Source organism: Rattus norvegicus, chromosome 1, assembly GCF_021556685.1.
Source record: "Rattus norvegicus strain SHRSP/BbbUtx chromosome 1, alternate assembly SHRSP_T2T, whole genome shotgun sequence".
Lineage (NCBI taxonomy): Eukaryota > Metazoa > Chordata > Mammalia > Rodentia > Muridae > Rattus > Rattus norvegicus.
The window spans coordinates 209,483,178-209,501,485 of record NC_141534.1 but is presented as its reverse complement, the minus strand read 5'-3'; the positions used below and the strand labels follow the sequence as shown (position 1 = coordinate 209,501,485).

The 18,308-nt window shown below is 49.7% G+C and overlaps 1 protein-coding gene across 8 annotated transcripts in view; it reads left to right on the top strand.

Moving 5' to 3' along the window:
- Chid1 (chitinase domain containing 1) overlaps positions 1 to 18,053 on the top strand; it is a 35,114-nt gene extending 17,061 nt beyond the window's left edge. For 4 of the 8 annotated variants that reach the window (NM_001047854.3, NM_001421300.1, NM_001421299.1 and 1 more), the window contains 6 exons: positions 5 to 97; positions 7,024 to 7,125; positions 8,431 to 8,586; positions 17,132 to 17,212; positions 17,522 to 17,564; positions 17,788 to 18,053. In NM_001047854.3, the coding sequence (NP_001041319.2) occupies positions 5 to 97; positions 7,024 to 7,125; positions 8,431 to 8,586; positions 17,132 to 17,212; positions 17,522 to 17,564; positions 17,788 to 17,886 (574 nt within the window). In that variant the 3' untranslated portion in view covers positions 17,887 to 18,053. Of the gene's footprint in view, positions 1 to 4; positions 98 to 7,023; positions 7,126 to 8,430; positions 8,587 to 12,345; positions 12,705 to 12,820; positions 17,213 to 17,521; positions 17,565 to 17,787 lie in introns of those variants that run through there. The other 4 variants (XR_015687479.1, XR_015687480.1, XR_015687481.1 and 1 more) reach the window with 3 other exon arrangements.
- Positions 18,054 to 18,308: the final 255 nt, after the last annotated feature.

Sequence of the window (18,308 nt, the reverse complement as noted above, 5' to 3'; positions counted from 1 at the left end):
ACAGAGGCCTCATTCACATGCTTACTCACTTGGCTGAGGCGCTGCACCAGGCCAGGCTGCTGGTCATTCTGGTCATCCCACCTGCTGTCACCCCTGGGTAAGTGCACCCTAAGGGTGGGAAACAGTTACTCAAGGGCTCAGTTGTCAACATGAACTCTTCACTCAAAACAAACAAACAGCCTGGATGCTAATTGCTTTCTTCTTGGGTTGTATGGGAGGGGGAAGCTGACCTACAACTGTATCCTGTCTTGTCCCTCAAAATAGACATTCCCTATTGAGGAATTCATCAGCATGACAATCCACAAGTTTAGACTCATTATCTAATGCTCTAGGGCTCTGAGGCACATACTCAGTTCTTAGGCTAACAATACTTAGTATGCCTATAGCATATTGCACTAAGCTGGGCAAGCTACTGCCAACTAGAGCCACTGAGGGCCTTTGTTTCAGACTCTGGCTCTTTACCATCCCAGCCGTGTGAGGTGGCTCTTTTGGAACTTTGAGGACAGGATGTAGTGACCTAGGTACTAAAACTGGAGCCAAGGCATTTGGATTCCTATGTCTACCCTGCCTAGAGCCTCTCTTAGAAATCACCAGTGTTTGACTTAGAAATAACAACACTGTGAAATAGGAGACTCAGAGTCACCAGGGATAGACCTGGAACACAGCAGGCAGGAGCAGGCATGGAAGGTAGAACTATTGGGTAGTAGTCCTAGAAATCATCCTGGTATTTAAGTTTCCAAGGGCAGCCCTATCTATTTGGCTGTTAAACCCTCAGATGGATGCTAAGCTCCCTGGCCTACACACTAGAAGAAGTACCCTTCTCTCTGGTCATCTCTGAGCCTTCAGCCATCTGACATGATAGTAGCTGGATCTAGTTGAATGTGCCTACAGGACTTGCGGTGTCATTGGCAAGTTGATGAATGCTTAGAAGAGAAATTAATTTTCTGTGAATTTAAGACTAACCTGATCTATGTAGCAACTTCCAGGCCAGTCAGGGCTACACGGTGTCTCATATAAAGGTGAAAGCCAAGTGTGGTGTATATATCTTTAATTCCAGCACTCATGGGGCTGAGGTAGATGGATCTCTGTGAGTTTGAGGCCAGCCTGGTCTACATGATGAATTCTAGGCTAGCCAGAGTTAGTGAGGTATTGTCTTAAAAAAACAAAAATCAGGGGCTGGGGATTTAGCTCAGTGGTAGAGCGCTTACCTAGGAAGCGCAAGGCCCTGGGTTCGGTCCCCAGCTCCGAAAAAAAGAACCAAAAAAACAAAAAACAAAAAAAAACAAAAATCAAAAACAAACTAAAACCCTCTCAAATCAATGTAGTACCTGCAAGTGTTTGGGCAGCTACCAGGGATACTAGTTGCTGAAAGACCTACTCTGTCACTTAGTGTCACCTGTCACTACAGGTGCTACTGTTGAGGCAGTTCAAAGCTTAAGACCCACCAGCTCAAGGTAGTTCCCTCATTCCGACCTGGAGTGTGCCAAGACCCCTTCGTGTGCTGTGGATGTCTGCCTTCTGTCTGAGTTTGCTCCATAACCTTCCCTCGGTTCTCAGCCCATTAGAAGGGATTGATGAGTACAGCAGCAGGCTCTCCACATTGCTTTCAGGCCCAGCTTGCAGTGAGCTCTGGTGCCTCTAGGTAACCTGGAAGGTAGAAAGCATGAGAGCTGTATGCCACTCTGCCCAGGAGGAGCTCTAGAAGTGCTAGGTGACACAGGTAGGTCTCCAGCAACTAGTGTCTGTGACAGCTGCTCAAGGTGCTAAGTTAACTCAAGTCAGTTTATTTATTTTTTATTTTTTTTTTGTTTTTTGAGGCAGCATCTCAACTATATCCCTGACTGGCCCGGACACACCATGTAGACCAGGTTACGCTTTAATGTGTGGAACCTATGTGTGCAGTGAGGCTCTGTTCTGTTTGTCTTTTGTTTGGTATTGTACAGGGGTACTCTAGCTCTGGAACCCGTCTCTATTAGCACCTCCCTTTACTGTGTCTGCTGAGTTGACCACAAGGTGTTAGGTGAGGAGGACTCCATTTCTGTCTTGGTGGGTCCCAGGCCAGGTCTACACCTGTATCTTAGTGACCCTACCCTTGCCAAGGAGAGAGAAACCCAGATCAGGTTTGTCCAGGGATCGGGGCCTGTGTTAGTCCCCAAGCTGCATCTCTATGTGAGCACTCAGACTATCTGACCCCTGATCCTTAAGTTGCTTAGGGCTGAAAGGGTGGAGCAGAGAGGACATTTCCTTCCTCGGCTGAACAAACAGTGTTGTAGACCCAGGTGGAAGAGACACAAGGGAGTCACAGCCTCCCAGAAGCCTCTAGACTTGTGGTGTCAGCTGCCTCTGCCAGGCACTCATCTCCTGATTTCTTGGTATACAATGCTGGATGGGATGCCATAGCTAGGCAGAAACTTGGGTGAACAGTTCAGAAACCTGTGGCAGGTTCTGCGTCTGTGGAAACTCCTCTCAATGTTCTGGTCATTGGAGTGCTAGATTTTGAGAGGATCTCTGTCCAAGCATCTGCACCCAAGCTCCCAGTCCTCTGCCCAAAGGGCTTACTTAGAAGCCAAAACCAACTGCATCACTCACTTTGCAGTGACTGAGGCACATAGTTTACTTCATGTGGCCATGAGGAGAGGGATTCTGGCGGGTACCCAGAGTGGGGGGTGGGGGGTGGGGGATGCATCTGCAGGGGCTGGAAGAAGGACCAAGAGGTGGCCAGAGTCTGAGGGAAAGCAGGGCCCTTAGCTGATTGAGGCTCTGTGGCACTGGGATGAGCCTTCTGCCTTGAATGCACTGAGGGTTCTTCTGGCACTACTCCAGGGCATGGGGGTCCTTACTGTCCTCCTCGTTTGTCCCCTCCCAGCCACCTCTGCAAGAAAGCCAAGTCAGCAGCTGCGCCTGCGTCTTCAGCAGGACACAGTCATGTTGTCATTTGCCTCATCAAAGCTGCTCCAGGAAGACAGCTCTGGTGTGGGGGGGTGGGGAGTAGGGGTGGCTTCTAGTCATCAAATGAAAATTCACTTTGTCACCAAAGGCAGGTTAAGTCAGAGCTGCTACGGAAAGGGCTGCCACAGCACTGTAGACCCTTGGGGTTTTGCCCTAGAACTGGGCAGCTATTCAGCCATGCTGACCTTGAGCACTTCTTCCAAGGTTACTTGGGTACACTCAGCAATATGAAAACCAGGACAGAGTGGCAGCCTTGAAGATGTAGTTTAATTAGATCCCCACACCTACTGTGGCTAGCACACACCACCTTGGGGACCTAGGAGATACCAGGTTTGCTTCTAGCCGGCCTCTTGGGATTCATCAAAGGCCAGTAACATACTAGCCAGAATGGCAGTGAGGGGTATGGCAAGTTAAAAGTCAGATCAGTCTCTAACCTGCCTTTCCCATTTCCTTGGCCTCTTTAGCTCTTAGGGACGACCTCTTAGGTTGATGACAGAGATCACAGGAACAACAAGCCCAGAGCAAGATGGGCAGCAGGGACTGTTAACTCTACAGGGTAAACCAGCAAACCCATTCTGTCGTCCTGGAAGTAGGGACCTAGATCACCACCCGGGGGCATGGAGAGAGAAGTCAGAGGAGGCAAGAGTCACAGGAGCAAGGGCCTGAAGCTTCAGATGAAAGCTATGGGGCATCTCCAGGAAGGGTTGTCTTTAAGTCTCTGTGCCTTCTGTCTGGCTATAACGCCAGTATTACAGCGCTGCCAACTATAGATGGCCTTAATTGTTGGCTGGAGGAGGGAGGTGCACAACCTGTGGGCTGAGAGACGGAACTAAAGTTTGTGTGTTGGAGTGTAGGAAAGAAAGGATGCTGCATTGCTGAGAGAAGGTGGCCCTGGGGCATGGTTGAGAGTTGACAGCCTTGATGACTCCCCCTGAGGTTACAAATGGCAATGGGGTGAGGCTGCCAGGCCCATAGCTCTCACACTGTTCATGAACAGTTTCTGCAGGCTACAGCTGCAGTGTGCCCTGGCACCAATCTGGGCGTTTTCCCAGCTATAGGGTGTCTAGATAAAGGGCCATGTGACTGGAGGGCCCCAGGCCAGTGTCGTTACAATCCTGCTCTCTAGAAAAGAGAAATTCTCATCATTGGAAAGAAAGGGTAGCCTGGGCTATTGCCCCATTTTAGCCCTTAGTGGGCACTTAAAAGTGTCTAGCTGCTGGGGCTGGGTACTTTCCTTCTTTGCCATGGGAAGGCCCAGCTGCATGGGGCCTGTTCAAGACCCAGGCACTGAGGGATGTGTTTTGTTATATTGTTTTCCTCCCTCAGAAATTAATTCAGAGCATGAGGTTTTCAGCATGAGCAGTGGTTTCTGTTTATTGGAAGTCATGCCGTGTGTGGCCTGTTGGCAGGCTGTTTTTATGTCTCTCAAGCATGGGCTCGTTTGGTCCTGGTGCTGTGGAACAAAGAGAAACAGCTCAGTGGCCAGGCTCCCCAGGGGTCTGGGGCAGGAGCAGGGCAGGCTGGGTAGGGATGGCTCTAGCAACAGCTTCTGCATATATAGCCTTTCTTCCTCAAAGTCAGAAGGGCAAATAACATTCCCAGAGAAACCCCAAAGGACATAGCCGGGAAGGTGGGAGTAGGAGGGTAGTAAGAGGCCCAGTAGCGTCCCATCTTTCCTGTTGATGGCTAGCACCCTAGAAAGTTGCACCATTTCAGGAAAGTGTTGGCAGTGTTCCTGTTTGTCTTCATCGTGTCTTATCCTGACCACTTAAGAATAAGGCCATTCTGGGGTTGGGGATTTAGCTCAGTGGTAGAGCGCTTGCCTAGCAAGCACAAGGCCCTGGGTTCGGTCCCCAGCTCAGAAAAAAAGAACCAAAAAAAAAAAAAAAAAAAAAAAAGAAAAGGCCATTCTGACATGTGGGCTGTTCTTAATGGCCCCGCCTGTGGAATTGGGTTGCATCCGTGAGGAACTGCATATGGGAACCTCTGGGAATAATGCATGCTTCAGGAACGTAGTCCCCACAGGGTCCCAAGGTCTTCCCAACATTCCCACCCAGACCTGTTCCTGTATTCTGTCTCTCTCTCTCTCACCTTGCACCCTCTCCTTTGGTGTCAGAACCCCTGCCCTACCCCTGTTTTTCAGGTGCTCTCGCCCCTGCCCTCAGCCCTCATTATCTCCCCATCCATGCCTGCTCGGTGTTCCAGTAACAAGCACACTGAGGGCAAGTGCTATGGCAGCCTGCCTGGAGGAGCTAAAGGTGACCATAGGGGTCTGTGCCCAGAGACAGTGAACCCGAAGGTCAAGTGACAGCAAACAACACTGTGTACTGGGGCCAGCTTTGCCTGGGCAGAATCATGTACCTTGAGGCTCACAAAATGCCCTCTGGCCTGCCCGTACCTCTGGATGATATCTAACTGATAGGTCAGCTGATCCAAGAAGCACAACTGGTAGAGAGTACCATTCGAGGTCTTAGGCAGTGCTGTTACCTAGCAGATGGCAGATACTGTCTGCTGTGACTAGTCCTTGTCTGCAGTTCCCTCTGAGCTTCTGGCCTGGGATCACAGCGTGCTTACAGTCTGACCAGTGTGATTTAGCAGAGGAAGAGGTCTTTCTGGGAGTCTTCGACAGGATCTATGCCCCTTCCCTGTGCAAAGTATAAATGTCTGTGCAGATTTATCCTGCCATTGAGAGAGGCCTGCTTTTCTTCCCCGTGAGAGTCTGGGGGTTGAATGATACTGCTCTAAGTCTTCACTCGGGGAGGTATTCTTCCCCAGCCATGAGTGAGGCCACAGGTCCCTGTGTGGGACTTTGCCAGGTGTAGCTACTCTGCTTGGAACTTTCTAGGCCCTGGGATCCTCTTCTTGCCCAAAGCCTTCAGCCACACCTTTCTGAACCTTTCTGAGCCTTGCTCCTGTACCACTGCTGAATCCATAACACAAGGTAGGACTGAGAAAGGCTGTTCATCTGCCAGCCTCTAGCTGCAGCTCATGCCTTTCTTCATGAGCCATCAGATCTAGAAACAGCAGGGGCTGACATACTAGAAGCCTGTAAACATTGGCAGGGTCTTACATGAGGGTCCCACTAGGAGCAGGCAAGCCTTTGCCATGGGAGCCTGTCTTAGTTACTATTGTATTGCTGTAAAGAGATAGCATCTTTTTTTTTTTTTTTTACAAAAGAAGAAGTGGAATAGTAGCTGAGATCTTTATGTCCTTACCTGTAGGCAGGGATTGGGGGACTGGACCTGGTTTTTGAAACCGCAAAGCCCACTCCCAGTGACATACCTCCTCCAACAAGACCTCCTAATCCTTCCCAAACATTTCAACTAACTGCTGACTAAATATTCAAACATATGAGCCTATATAGGCGTGAACCCTTGTCACTCTAAGAATACCACAGCCCGTATCACATTTCTAGATAGAATGTTTGGGCCCCACTGGGAGCAGGAATAGGAATAACTGTTACAGTATGGGGCCAAGATAATGTGTTTACAGAGGCCCAGGTCCTGGGGACACAGGGAAATGGTTCAGCCATGTCTGGGCAACTAGGATCTCTATAAGTCTGTCTGCCCTCTTGAATATGTTCACATTATGGAATGGTTCTGGAACAGGGCCAAGTACCAGGTAAGATGTGCAGCTCTTACCCATCTTTCTCTCAGAACCTTCCAGGGGCAAGGGAAGAGGGACATCTCTGTTTGACTTCAGCCCTCATCCTAGCACCTAGAGTATGTATGATCCCAGCCAAATAGCACACTGCCCCCATCCCTGAGGGAAAGTAGCCTGGGGTCACCTTAGACCATCAGAAACACAGGTATTAATTACATTACAATTCATAACAGTAGCAAAACTACAGTTAGGAATTAAGAACCTAAATAATTTTATTTTTTGGAGGTCACCACAACATGAGAAACTGTATTAAAGGGCCACAGCATTAGGAAGGTTGAGAACCACTGTCTTAGAGGGAGGAGAAGGGGTTACAGGCTTGGAATCCAGACAGCATGCTTGTTCTGACTCTGATTAGGAAGGCCAACCGTCCATACGTAGTAACTCAAAGTAGGTATGCTTGTCTTGTCACAGGACTGACCAGCTGGGCATGTTTACACACAAGGAGTTTGAGCAGCTGGCCCCCATACTAGATGGCTTCAGCCTCATGACATACGACTACTCCACATCACAGCAGTGAGTATGGGCTGGTAGGGCACTGTAGGTACTGTGGGTCTTCAGGAAGATACAGGCCTGCACCTTAGTCTCTCAAGCAGACTTCTGCCTATGGGCTCTGTGGCTCAGTGTAGATGGACAGTCAATTTGTTTACACCTGAGTGCTGCCAGACAGAAGCTAATGGTGTTCCTGCCCCGTTCTCGGGAGAGCTGGCTCTTTGAGAGGTCCCTGCCTGGGTGAAACCTAGTCACCAGTGACATAAGCATAGTCTGTCTGCCCCTTCTGTTTTCCTTGGGCATTGGTCCTGGCTGCATCCCTGCTGACCCTTCCTTGCTCAGTATTTTAGACATGTTCCTACTGCCCTAGGGATGGGGAGGTTACAAGTAGGTTCTTTGCCCCATGCAAAGCACCTGTGGGTTCCATCAAAAGGTGCTAATGCTTCTTTGCCTATAGTACTTAAATGGTGTTTCTGGTTCTGCCCCTTTAAAAAAGAATTGTGATGTGTTCAGAGTCTCATTTTTCTAAGATTTATCTTGTAATTTTTAATTATACATGTATGTGTCCCAAGTGGGGGTATAAGCATGTGTGTGGGCTCTCAAAGAGGCCAGCGTTGTTGGATTCCCTGAGGCTGGGAGTTACAGGCACATGTGAGCCTGTGTATAGGTGCTGAGAACTGAACTCAGGCTCTCTGCTCTCTCTCCAGCCCTGAATTTTTTTTTTAAGTTTAGGCCCTCACTCTGTATCCCAGACTGGCCTGGGATACAAGGCTGGCCTTATATACCTGTAGCAGGTGTATGCCACTATGTTCAACTTCTTCCCAACTCTTTTTTTAATTAATTAATTTTTATTTTATGTACATTGGTGTTTGACTATATGTATGCCTATATGAGGGTGTCAGATCCCCTGGAACAGGCACGGTTGTGAGTGGTCATGTGGGTGCTAGGAATTGAACCCAAGTTCTCTGCAAGAGCAGCCAGTGCTCTTAACCACTAAGCCATCTCTCCAGCCTGCAGCCCCCCCCCCTTTTTTTTTTGTTTGTTTGTTTTGTTTTGTTTTGTTTTTTGTTTTTGAGACAGGGTTTCTGTCCTGGAGCTCACTATGTAGACCAGACTGGCCTTGAGCTCATAAGATCTCCCGCTTCTGCCTCCCAGGTGCTGAGTTTAAGGATGTGTACCATTACACCTGGCTTCCCAGTTCTTAAGAGGTATTTGTCATAACACTGAAGGAAATGGGCCCAAGTAGATGACCTATAGGACCAAACTAGAGTCAGACACAGGACTTCTGCCTTCTTCTCAGAGTGGTTCCATTTCCCATTGAACTTGCAGGCCTGGCCCTAATGCTCCATTGTCATGGATCCGAGCCTGTGTTCAGGTCCTAGACCCCAAGTCACAGTGGCGTAGCAAGATCCTCCTGGGATTGAACTTCTATGGCATGGATTATGCAGCCTCCAAGGATGCCCGTGAGCCTGTCATTGGAGCCAGGTGAGCCCAGGGCCCTCCAGGTCACATTCCAGGTATGGCCAATCATGGATTTCAGTCCCTGGGAAAGGGGGAAAGTTGGGCTAAGAAGATTGGGGGTGGCTCTTTTGGGCTTTGCAGACTGTGGAGTCTAAGCTATAGGTTGGGTAGAAAGCTCCAGTCCTCTGTTGGGCACACCCCAGGCCCTGAGGGTTAGCACCTCACCCACAGTGTTGGTGCCTTAGCCAAGGTCTGCAGCCATGGTGCATTTGTCCTGCTACTGGGGAGAGGGTTGGACGTGGCTGGCTGGGCTTGACATGATTTACATAGTCCTCTGGGCGGTGCCTGTGTCAAGTGGGCCTGGCTAGGACTGGCTCTTCCTTTTCTGGCCCCATTATTTCCTCCACTGAGGGTCTCCAGTGTCTTGGCTCTGTGATTTTAAAAGAGTGAACCATTTCTGGATTTTAAAGTATTGCTTTTACTTCCTCCCTGTGCTTTTCCTGTGTACAAATCTCCTGACTGCCATCAAGCTGCAGTGCTAGCTGTTGGGTTTCAGCAGTTTGATGACTTCGTCTGTCACCTGTGCTCAGTGTTCACCGAACTCTCTGTGGACTGTGTACTCACTCACTTTTTAGCAAGATTGGGAGGCAAACGTTCGGTAGTCCCTCAGCTGCCACCCTCTGTCCCCTCAAGTGTGGTGTGTGTTTGCCTGATGAGACTGCCCCTGGGCTCCTGAGGTGTGTTTCCCTTTGATTTCAGTGTTTTCTCTTGCTGTGTCCAAGGAGGCTGGGTCCTTTCCTATTCCCCCTCAGCTTTAACCCCACCCAGGTTCTTTTCGTGTCACATCCAAAAGTTGTCTAGTTCGTGATTTTCCTTTCTGTAGATTCAGCTGTGGTGCTGCTCAGAGTCTCCCTCTGCAAATTCTGAGATCTGGGTCAATCTGGCTGGCCTCCACAGGTAGTGAGGGCTGTTGTGGACCCCTCCGAGAGTATTAGATGAAGTGAATTTCAGTATTAAGTGACTTTTAACATTCTTACAAATCTGGGGTCTTTGTTCTGGGTTAGTTGCTTAGAAACCTAACTAGGTGTGATGGTAAATACCTTTAATTACAGTACTTGGAAGCCTGAGTCAGGTGGGTTTCTGTGAGTTTCAGAACAGCCTGTTGTCCCCTAGGCCAGCCAGGGATTCATACAGAGACCCCATTTCAAAAAAAAAAAAAAAAAAAAAAAGAAGCATTTAAGCTACCCACTTTCCTAGTAGTTTTCCATGGAGAATGGTATTCAGTAACAGAAATTTAAGTGTTTTTGCACACTGGGTGCAACCATTCTTTCTGACCCCACATTCAAAAAAGGTGAACAGCGGCCAGGCTGCCCACCTTGTACTAAGTGCTGATGTTCTATTCAATCTATGCTTCAAGGTTCTCTCCACCTTGGCCTAAAGACAAAGCCAGAATTGACTTATTTGGCCCTCAGCTGAGCTTATAGTGAGGGGAAAGGTTGGGACTGGTCTCTGTGGCTCCGGTTGTTTATAGTCTATGGAGGTACACCACAGCTGAGATCACCTCTCATTCAATTCTTCCATTGGTCCTTCTGTGGTGGGGCATTAGGGTGGGCCATGCTCCAAAGCCATGGATGTAAATTCCATCTTCCCTACACATCTGCACTCTTTGGTGTTCACACAACTCGTTCCAATGTCTGGGTTTGTCACTGCCTTGAGTTAATAGCTATTGTAGCCCTCAGTGCTGCTGGCTGGCTTTGTTGTGAGCCTTGGTCTAACAACAGACAAGGGAGGCAGGCTTACTGACTGAGAAGACCCAGCATGGTGCAGACAGGGTGAAAAGCTATTAAGGCTCTGGCGACTGGTCACCGGCTGCTCTCCAGGAGATTGTCGGGGATCCCATCAGCCTCCCACAGCCATGTCCTGTGCCTGAAGAAGAGTACAGCAGGAACTAGACATGGGGTGCCACACAGGTGAAGGCTACTTCTGCTCCACTCGGGAGCACACATATCCACACAGGCTGTTCTTAGTCTCCTGGCCTTTCAGGATTTGCCCAGCTAGGGAAGGAAGACTGTACCTCTCAACCCTCATCTTGCTAATGGCTCCTGTGGGACAAGATATAGGCATGCATGCTCCAACCTGGACATGGGCCTACCCAAGGGAAACAGCTAGAAGGAGAAAGTAGCCTCCCTGGGGCTGGGCCTGGCAGCTCGTTGCCTTTGCCAGCCTGCCCATGCAGAAAGACGCGCCTGCCCAGCCTCACCTTGTCAGGACTGCAGGATGGACGCCCACCCAGCAGGGGCACTTGCTTCCCTGGGCCTGGGATCAATGATCAGACAGAGTTCCATGGGCATCCATCCTCACAGCTGTAGAACCGGCCAGCATTGACCCCGACTCAAGGGTCCTTATCGAAGAGCCTGTGCTCCTCACCTTGATCCTGGGCTGTGGGGCTGACCTGCTGGAGGGAGACCTAGGAGCACACAACAGGAATGTCCCACAGGCACTGCTGCCGGCCGGCAGTTTGATGCTTGGTGACTGCTAGAGCCTTTTCTTGGCAGATCTCTGGCTCTGGACTGCTCAAGTTTCCCTGAGTGGCACAGCTCCCGATACTCAATTGTTGCTAGGCTTTCAGATCCACAGAATGTTCCTCCAGACCCCACCTCAGCTTCTCCCTGCAGACAAGCTTCCTGTGCTTACGCCTTACTTCACCCATTAGACCTTTTCCCTTTACACCCCTATGGGCGTGCCTCAGCTGTGTGGTGTCCACTCTTGACTTAGAATTCAGCTTTCTAAGAGCACAGGTAAGAGAGGTCTCTCATTTGGGGGTGTCCTGTAGGGTCTTCACCAGTGCCTGAATCTGGGATTAATCATCCTGATGTCTGGAAGGTTACTCTTTCAGCTCACAGCCTTTCCTTGTTCTCTGCCTGTTCCTTCTGCTGTTGGCACCAAGTTTCTGTTTCTTGCTGATATTGCTGTCAACCGCAGTTGGACCTATGCCTTGGGTAATTCAAATTGCTGCTCCCAGCCCACCCTACACACTGTGTATGCTGCCCAGTGACATTGTTCATAGGGTCCCCTCTCAGACCATGTCTTTCCAAAGTGAAGAGCTCTCATCCCTTTATCCTGTTCGTCTCTGCCCACAGGGATGTGTGCAAAGCAGGTGGCAAGGCAGGATGAATCCAGTACTGTGGTTCTTCTTTGTCCCTGCTGCCAAAATTCACAGAAACTACCTGTTTTCTTCCTTATCTCATTTTTATTACTTTTCGTTTTCTTTTGTTTTAGAAACAGTCATATTCTGTAGCCCAGGCTGACCTAGAACTTACTGCCTTGGAACTTACTCTGCAGCCCAGGATGGCCTCAGTCCCATGATAATCCTCTTATCTCAATGAGCTAGCTCCAGCTTCCAGATCCTGTGCTTTCTATTTAGTTTGTTCTCCCAAAATTGCAAGCATCATCTGACAGCCAATGATGTGGATAAAGAATTCCCTCCCCCTCAAGGTTCCCAAGTCGTTATTTTGGGCACCCTGACTTTAAGTGGCTTTCACTGACCAAGTGTAGACCTCAGTCATGAGCCCCTCTGCCAGAACAGGCATGACAGCCCAGGCTCGTCAGCAGTTGTGTTTCCATAGAATGGGACAGTACTCCATGGGGGCCCCATACCAGAGATATGAGAAACCCCTAGAGCAGGCTGTGCATCTGCTGAGAAGCCAGTAGAGACCCACCTTGAGCTGTGAGAGACTTTAAACCTATGAAGCCTTGATTGACCTAAAGTTCTGTTATTCCCAGGGCAGTTTTGAAGGTGGCTCTGCCATTGGCTGTCTCATCCCAGCAGATCTGGACATTGGGAAGAGGAGGGTCCACCAGTGCCCTACTCCTGGCAGGCTTGGGGCTGGCCTCAGAGCCCTGTACAAAGAGCGAGGAGGTTCCAAAGAAGAGCCTCTTAGATACAGTTTGGCACTGGCAGGGAGAGCCAGGAGCACTGTGTAGAGGTCGTCTTCACACCTGGATCCTAGTGAGCGCGGTCCCGCAGGCCTGCACATGCCTGTTTCAGTGATGGCCTCACGAGGCAGCACCGGCTCTAGCTGCACTGCTTTCTTTGATTAGCTTTGGCCATGGGAGACACAGGTAGCAGCATAGCGGGTCAGGTAAGTCTGTATCTGCACCTGCTGGCTTTACTCAGTGTTAGTCCCCATGCTTTAAAAGCTGTACCGTGCCAGTGACAACAACCCTTTGACATTGCCAACATCATTCTTCCTTCTAGGGCTCCACCCGGCCTGCTGCTCACTCACCAAGCTCTCGTAGACCTGTGTATGGGAGCAAAGGGCCTCTCATAGACCAGGCCCTCAGAAAGGCTTCAGTGAGTTCTTTCCCCAAAGCAGAATTCCCTCCGGGTTGAGGGCACAGGGCCATGGGTCAGTGTCTTCCGTGTTGTAGTCCGGTCCCTCTGGTGGAGCTGAATCCAGTCAAGAGAGGGGGCTGAGAGACAAGCAGACCTGTCCCTGCTGACAAGGCCAACTACAGTCCCCATGTCCCCAGGCCAGGCACAGCATGTAGGGAAGGTGTTAGGGGACTTACTGCCTAGGGTCTAACTACTCCTCAATAGCAGAGCTTAGCAGGAGGCAGCCCCTTCTTTTCGGTCACCTCTATTGATGGCCCCATGGGGCAGATAGTGACATGGCGTGAGATGCAGGTGAGCTCTTAAGCTCCTTAGGACTCAGTTACTCTCCCCTTTTAAAGATTTACTTATTTTTACGTGCATTGATGTTTTTCACTGCACGTTTGCTTGTGTGAGGGTAGCAGATCTTCTGAAACTGGAGTTGCAGACAATTGTGAGCTGCCATGTGGGTGCTGGGAATTGAACTCAGGACCTCTGGAAGAGCAGCCAGTGCTCTTAACCACTGAGCCATCTCTCCAGCCTTTCAGCTGCCATATTTGTGAAAACCCAAGCATGGTCTCAGTATGATCTGCCACCCCATCTTAGCCTCTAGCACAGAGCCCTAGTCCTCTCCAAGACAGACATGGTTCAGCCACTTAACCATCTGCTCAGCTGTATATGGAGCCAAGGCCCTGTGATAGGGGCGATTGGCGGGCTCACCCAGGCCAGTGGCTGTGGTCTGTTTGCCTCTACCAGCCGTGCAGACCATCTGTGCCTTTCCTATGGTAGGATCTGCAGAGTAGTGTCCCTTACTGGTATGGCCACGGCTCCTAGTGAAGCTCTGGGATGGCCAGCTCATTGCCTGTCTGTAGAGTTATGGCACCTCACAGTAGCAGAAACAGGTTCAGGATGCCTGTCCTGGGCCCCTCGTTTGGCTGACTCAGCATAATGACGCTGATCATAGCCAAGCAACTGTGCATATGTGGGCTCTCATGCACTTACGAGGCAGCTTCTCCTCCCTTTGGCCCCATGAAAGCTGAACCCACTTCAGCTGTGTCCTCTGACTCCACCCTGCCGCCAGGCCGTAGACTCCTCCTAGTGATGAACCACAGTTTACTTGGTGATGTGAAGAATCAAGGCCAGCTGGCCAGGAAGTGTGTGGGATCCTCCCAGCATGGGCTGTTGATGCTCCAAACACGGTGATGCCATAATTATCTGTGGTACATTTGGAAGCTATCATGGTCCAGGCAGTCTGTCAAATGGAGAGCCAGCCTTGGTGCTAATGAGCATGTCCACCCTGTTCCTCCCCACCCTGTAATGCCAAGCAAGTTCCATAATGTGATAACTTTGTGTTCTGTGATGAGAAGCTTCTAACTATGGCAAAGACAGAAGCCAGGTGAAGATGAGGCCCAGCAGTGGTCCTCATTCCTATCCGTCCTGTGAATGCATCTCACCCTCGATGGCCTCTGCGTCCCTCCTTACTCAGCCCAGCGGGCTCTGTGCATGTCACCATGTCCAGAACATTCTGATCAAGCCTGCTTATACAGCCCTGCTTTTTGTTTTGTTTAACTTATTATTTTATCTTTGCGGTGGGAAAGCACACACATGCCCTGGCACTGTTGTGGAGGTCAGGGAACAACATGCAGAGAGAGGGTGGTTCTCTCCTTTCACTGTCTGGGTTCTCAGGATCAAGCTCAAGATATGAGGGAGGCTTGGTGGCAAGCACCTTTGCCCACTGAGCCATCTCACCAGGCCTGTTTTGTTTCTTTTTTTTTTTTTTTTTTTTTTTTTTCTTGGAGCTGGGGACCGAACCACCCAGGGCCTTGCGCATGCTAGGCAAGCGCTCTACCGCTGAGCTAAATCCCCAACCCCCCCTGTTTTGTTTCTTAAATCAATTTTTAATTTGTTTTTGACCATATACTGGGAGGGGCAGTGTATGAACGCAAGTGTCAGAGATATCCGATCCTCCTGGAACTGGAGTTCCAGCAGGTAGGTGTGACTCACCCAGTGTAGATGTTGGGAACTGAGTCTGGGTCCTTTGCAAGAGCAGTACACTCTGCACTCTTACCTGCTGAGCCACCCTTCTGGCCCTGGTTTTTGCTCTGTTTTGTTTTGTGTTTGTTCGGGTTTTTTTTGAAACGTGGTTTCTCTGTATAGCCCTGGAACTCACTCTAGATCAGAGTGGTCTTGAACTCAAAGATTCACCTGCCTCTGCCTCATGAGTGCTGGGATTAAGGGTGTGCGCCACTCCTGCTGGCTTCTAGCTCCTATGTTTTTCAAGAAATTTAAAAAAAAATTTAATGTATATATTGTATATTGATCTTTTCCCCTTCTTATCCTTACCCTCCTTTTCTTCACCCCTTCTGTCTACTTTTAGTCTCTTGTGTCCCTTAGACAGTTTATATACATATATATGTATATAAAATTTAGGAATCACAAATAAGAGAAAACATTTAATACTTGTCTGAGATTGACTTAATTAACAAATATGATTACTTGATTGTATCCATTTTTCTGCAAATGATATGATTCATTCCCTGATTTTAGGAACCTCTTGAGCAGATCCAACCAAAGGCTTTTTGTCACTTGCCAGCTCTGCATGGTCAGCCTGTGACACCGTCTCACTCAAGGCCTTCTGGAGTTGGCCCTCAGCTCAGATGTCATGTGAGGGATACCCTAAGGAGATGATGGGGCTCCCTCTTGCCTGAGCTTGCAGGATTGGATCTTGGGCAGATCAGGGCAGTGGAAACGTCAGACCTTCTACCCGTGGGAGTAACTACAACCTAACCTTAAAAGATTTACTTATTTCTGTATTTTTTAAATTATTTTATGTGTGTGGGTGTTTTGCCTGCATGTATGTCTATGTACCACATGCCCACATGGTGCCCACAGAGGCCAGAAGGGAGCACTAGATCCCCTAGAATTGGAGTTACACACAGTTGTGAGTTGCCATGTGTGTGCTGAGAATTGAACCCAGCTCATAACTTCTGAGCCATCTCTCCAGCCCCCTACTTATTTGTCCTTATGTGTATGAGTGTTCTGTCTGCATGCCAGATGCCCAGAGAGGTAAGGAAAGAAATCCAAGGCTCCTGGAACTAGAATTGTGGACAGTTGTGAGCTCCTATGTGAGTACTAGGAACCAATCTTGGGTCCTCTGCAGGAGCAGTAAGCACTCTTAACTGCTGAATTGTCTCTCTAGCCTGTCCCAACATAGCTTTTGTTGGTATTGACCTGGCAGTGTGTCTGGCTGCAGTCAGTTTCCTGTGGAACTCTGTGTTTAGTGTGATGTCAGAGATAAAGGACCAGGACCACAATGTCAGCTGTGTGGGCAACCACGACTCAGATCCAGAAGGCAGCTCCTCTGCTGGAGGTTCCCAAGCCTCATTCACCAGGGTGCTGGAGCCCCTGCTGCCTACTGTGCCTTCTCTCAGAGCCCAGACTAATGGCCCTGAAGTCCATCCCACTTCAGGCTACAGCTGCACAACAGCTCCCACCCCTTCCCACAACAGGTCTTGGTTGTGCTGCTGGATCAGGGAGGAGACCTGTACCTGCAGACTCCCAGCTGTTAACCATCTATTAACATACTTGTGGCCATTATGGCCTTTGTTTGGTAGGGACACTATTCTGGTCTCAGATGTACAGCATGTGATTGGCTGTGTGCCATAGGTCTGCAGTCTTGGCCCAAGCAGTTGAGAAGAAGCCTTTCTGCAGGAAGGGCAGCACTACACAGCTTTGGAAGTGAGGCAGCAGTGTCCACCTGGGGAAAGGAAAGCCTGGGACACTCAGCCTATCACAGCCAATGTTTCTGCCCACTGTCCGGGCAAAAGCCCTGTCTTCTAATCCTTGGCCCACAGCTTGGTGGAGAAGTTGAAGATTAGCTGAATCACTTATTATCTGAGCTCTGGGGGAGAGCAAAGTCAGAGCAGAGTGTAGGTGGTCTGAACATTGACTTCCCCAAGGAGGCTCACAAAAGGTGCTGTTTCCTAGAGCAGGACATGTGTACAGTGGGACTTCAAGGTTTGAGCAGCCAAGCTTACTGGCTGAACAGAACACAAAGTGCTGCTGGCTCACTGTGGACCTTTAGGAACAACGTGTTGCTCGCTCACTCTTTCAGTGACATCAATAGCCACATAGGAGCTGGGGCTTAGGGGTAGGCTGGGGTATGTGGCTATCTCACCCATAACCTGATCTCTCTAGGTACATACAGACGCTGAAGGACCACAGGCCCCGTGTGGTATGGGACAGCCAGGCTGCGGAACACTTCTTTGAGTACAAGAAGTAAGTGACTTATAGCTCACCAGGTTGTAGGCAGGAAGCCTTGTGGGGAGGACACTTAAGAGGGAGCAACAGGGGGCTGGGGATTTAGCTCAGTGGTAGAGCGCTTACCTAGGAAGCGCAAGGCCCTGGGTTCGGTCCCCAGCTCCGAAAAAAAAAAGAATCAAAAAAAAAGAATCAAAAAAAAAAAGAGGGAGCAACAGGGGATGGGGAACAGTAAGGGGCCAGGACTGGACCTTAATCCTAGTGGAAGGAGAGTGTAGCCCTTGACCTAGCCAGAAGGCAGGGCTCATGGTCCCATTTCTTCTGCAGGAATCGCGGCGGGAGGCACGTTGTCTTCTACCCAACGCTGAAGGTACGTGCCATGTGCTCTGGCTGTCAGCTAATGCTGTGGTGGGAGTGAATTTTGGTCAGATGACATCAATCGTATCAGTATTTGCCATCTGTGTTTAAGGTCTGCCCTGTGGGCTTGATTCCAGGCCATACCCTGCCCCCATGACTAGGACAATTTTGGGTATATTGTGGGGGTAGTGAGAAAGTGGGTGGAGCAGGTGCCTACACCTCTGTCTGCCCCCTAGTCTCTGCAGGTGCGGCTGGAGCTAGCCAGGGAGCTGGGCGTCGGGGTCTCCATCTGGGAGCTGGGCCAAGGCCTGGATTACTTCTATGACCTGCTGTAGGCTGGAAAGCAACCCTCAAGTGACTGGACTTTTCTAAGCCATGGAGTCAATGGTGAAATATAGGCCTCTTCTCTTGTTTACTGTGAGACAGCTGCTATGGCCCTCAGCAGGACCCACTGCATGGGGGTTTCCTGATCCAGGATATAAATTGGGATCCTTTCTACTTACTGCTGCCTGCTGTGAGTCAGGTAAAAACACAATTCCCATCCCTTAGGACAGCCGGGCTCTGGGCTCAGGCTTCTTGACTGCTTTGCAAGGCCTGTGTGGGATGTGGGTTTGGAAGATGTGAACAATTACAGACTCTTCCAGACAGCCTTTCTTAGCTTCACCCTAAAGTCTGACAAAGGCAGTGCAGAAGGCCCTGCCTTCATACCATGGTCATCTGCCTATCACAAACACAGGTGTATATTCAAGGTCCCCGA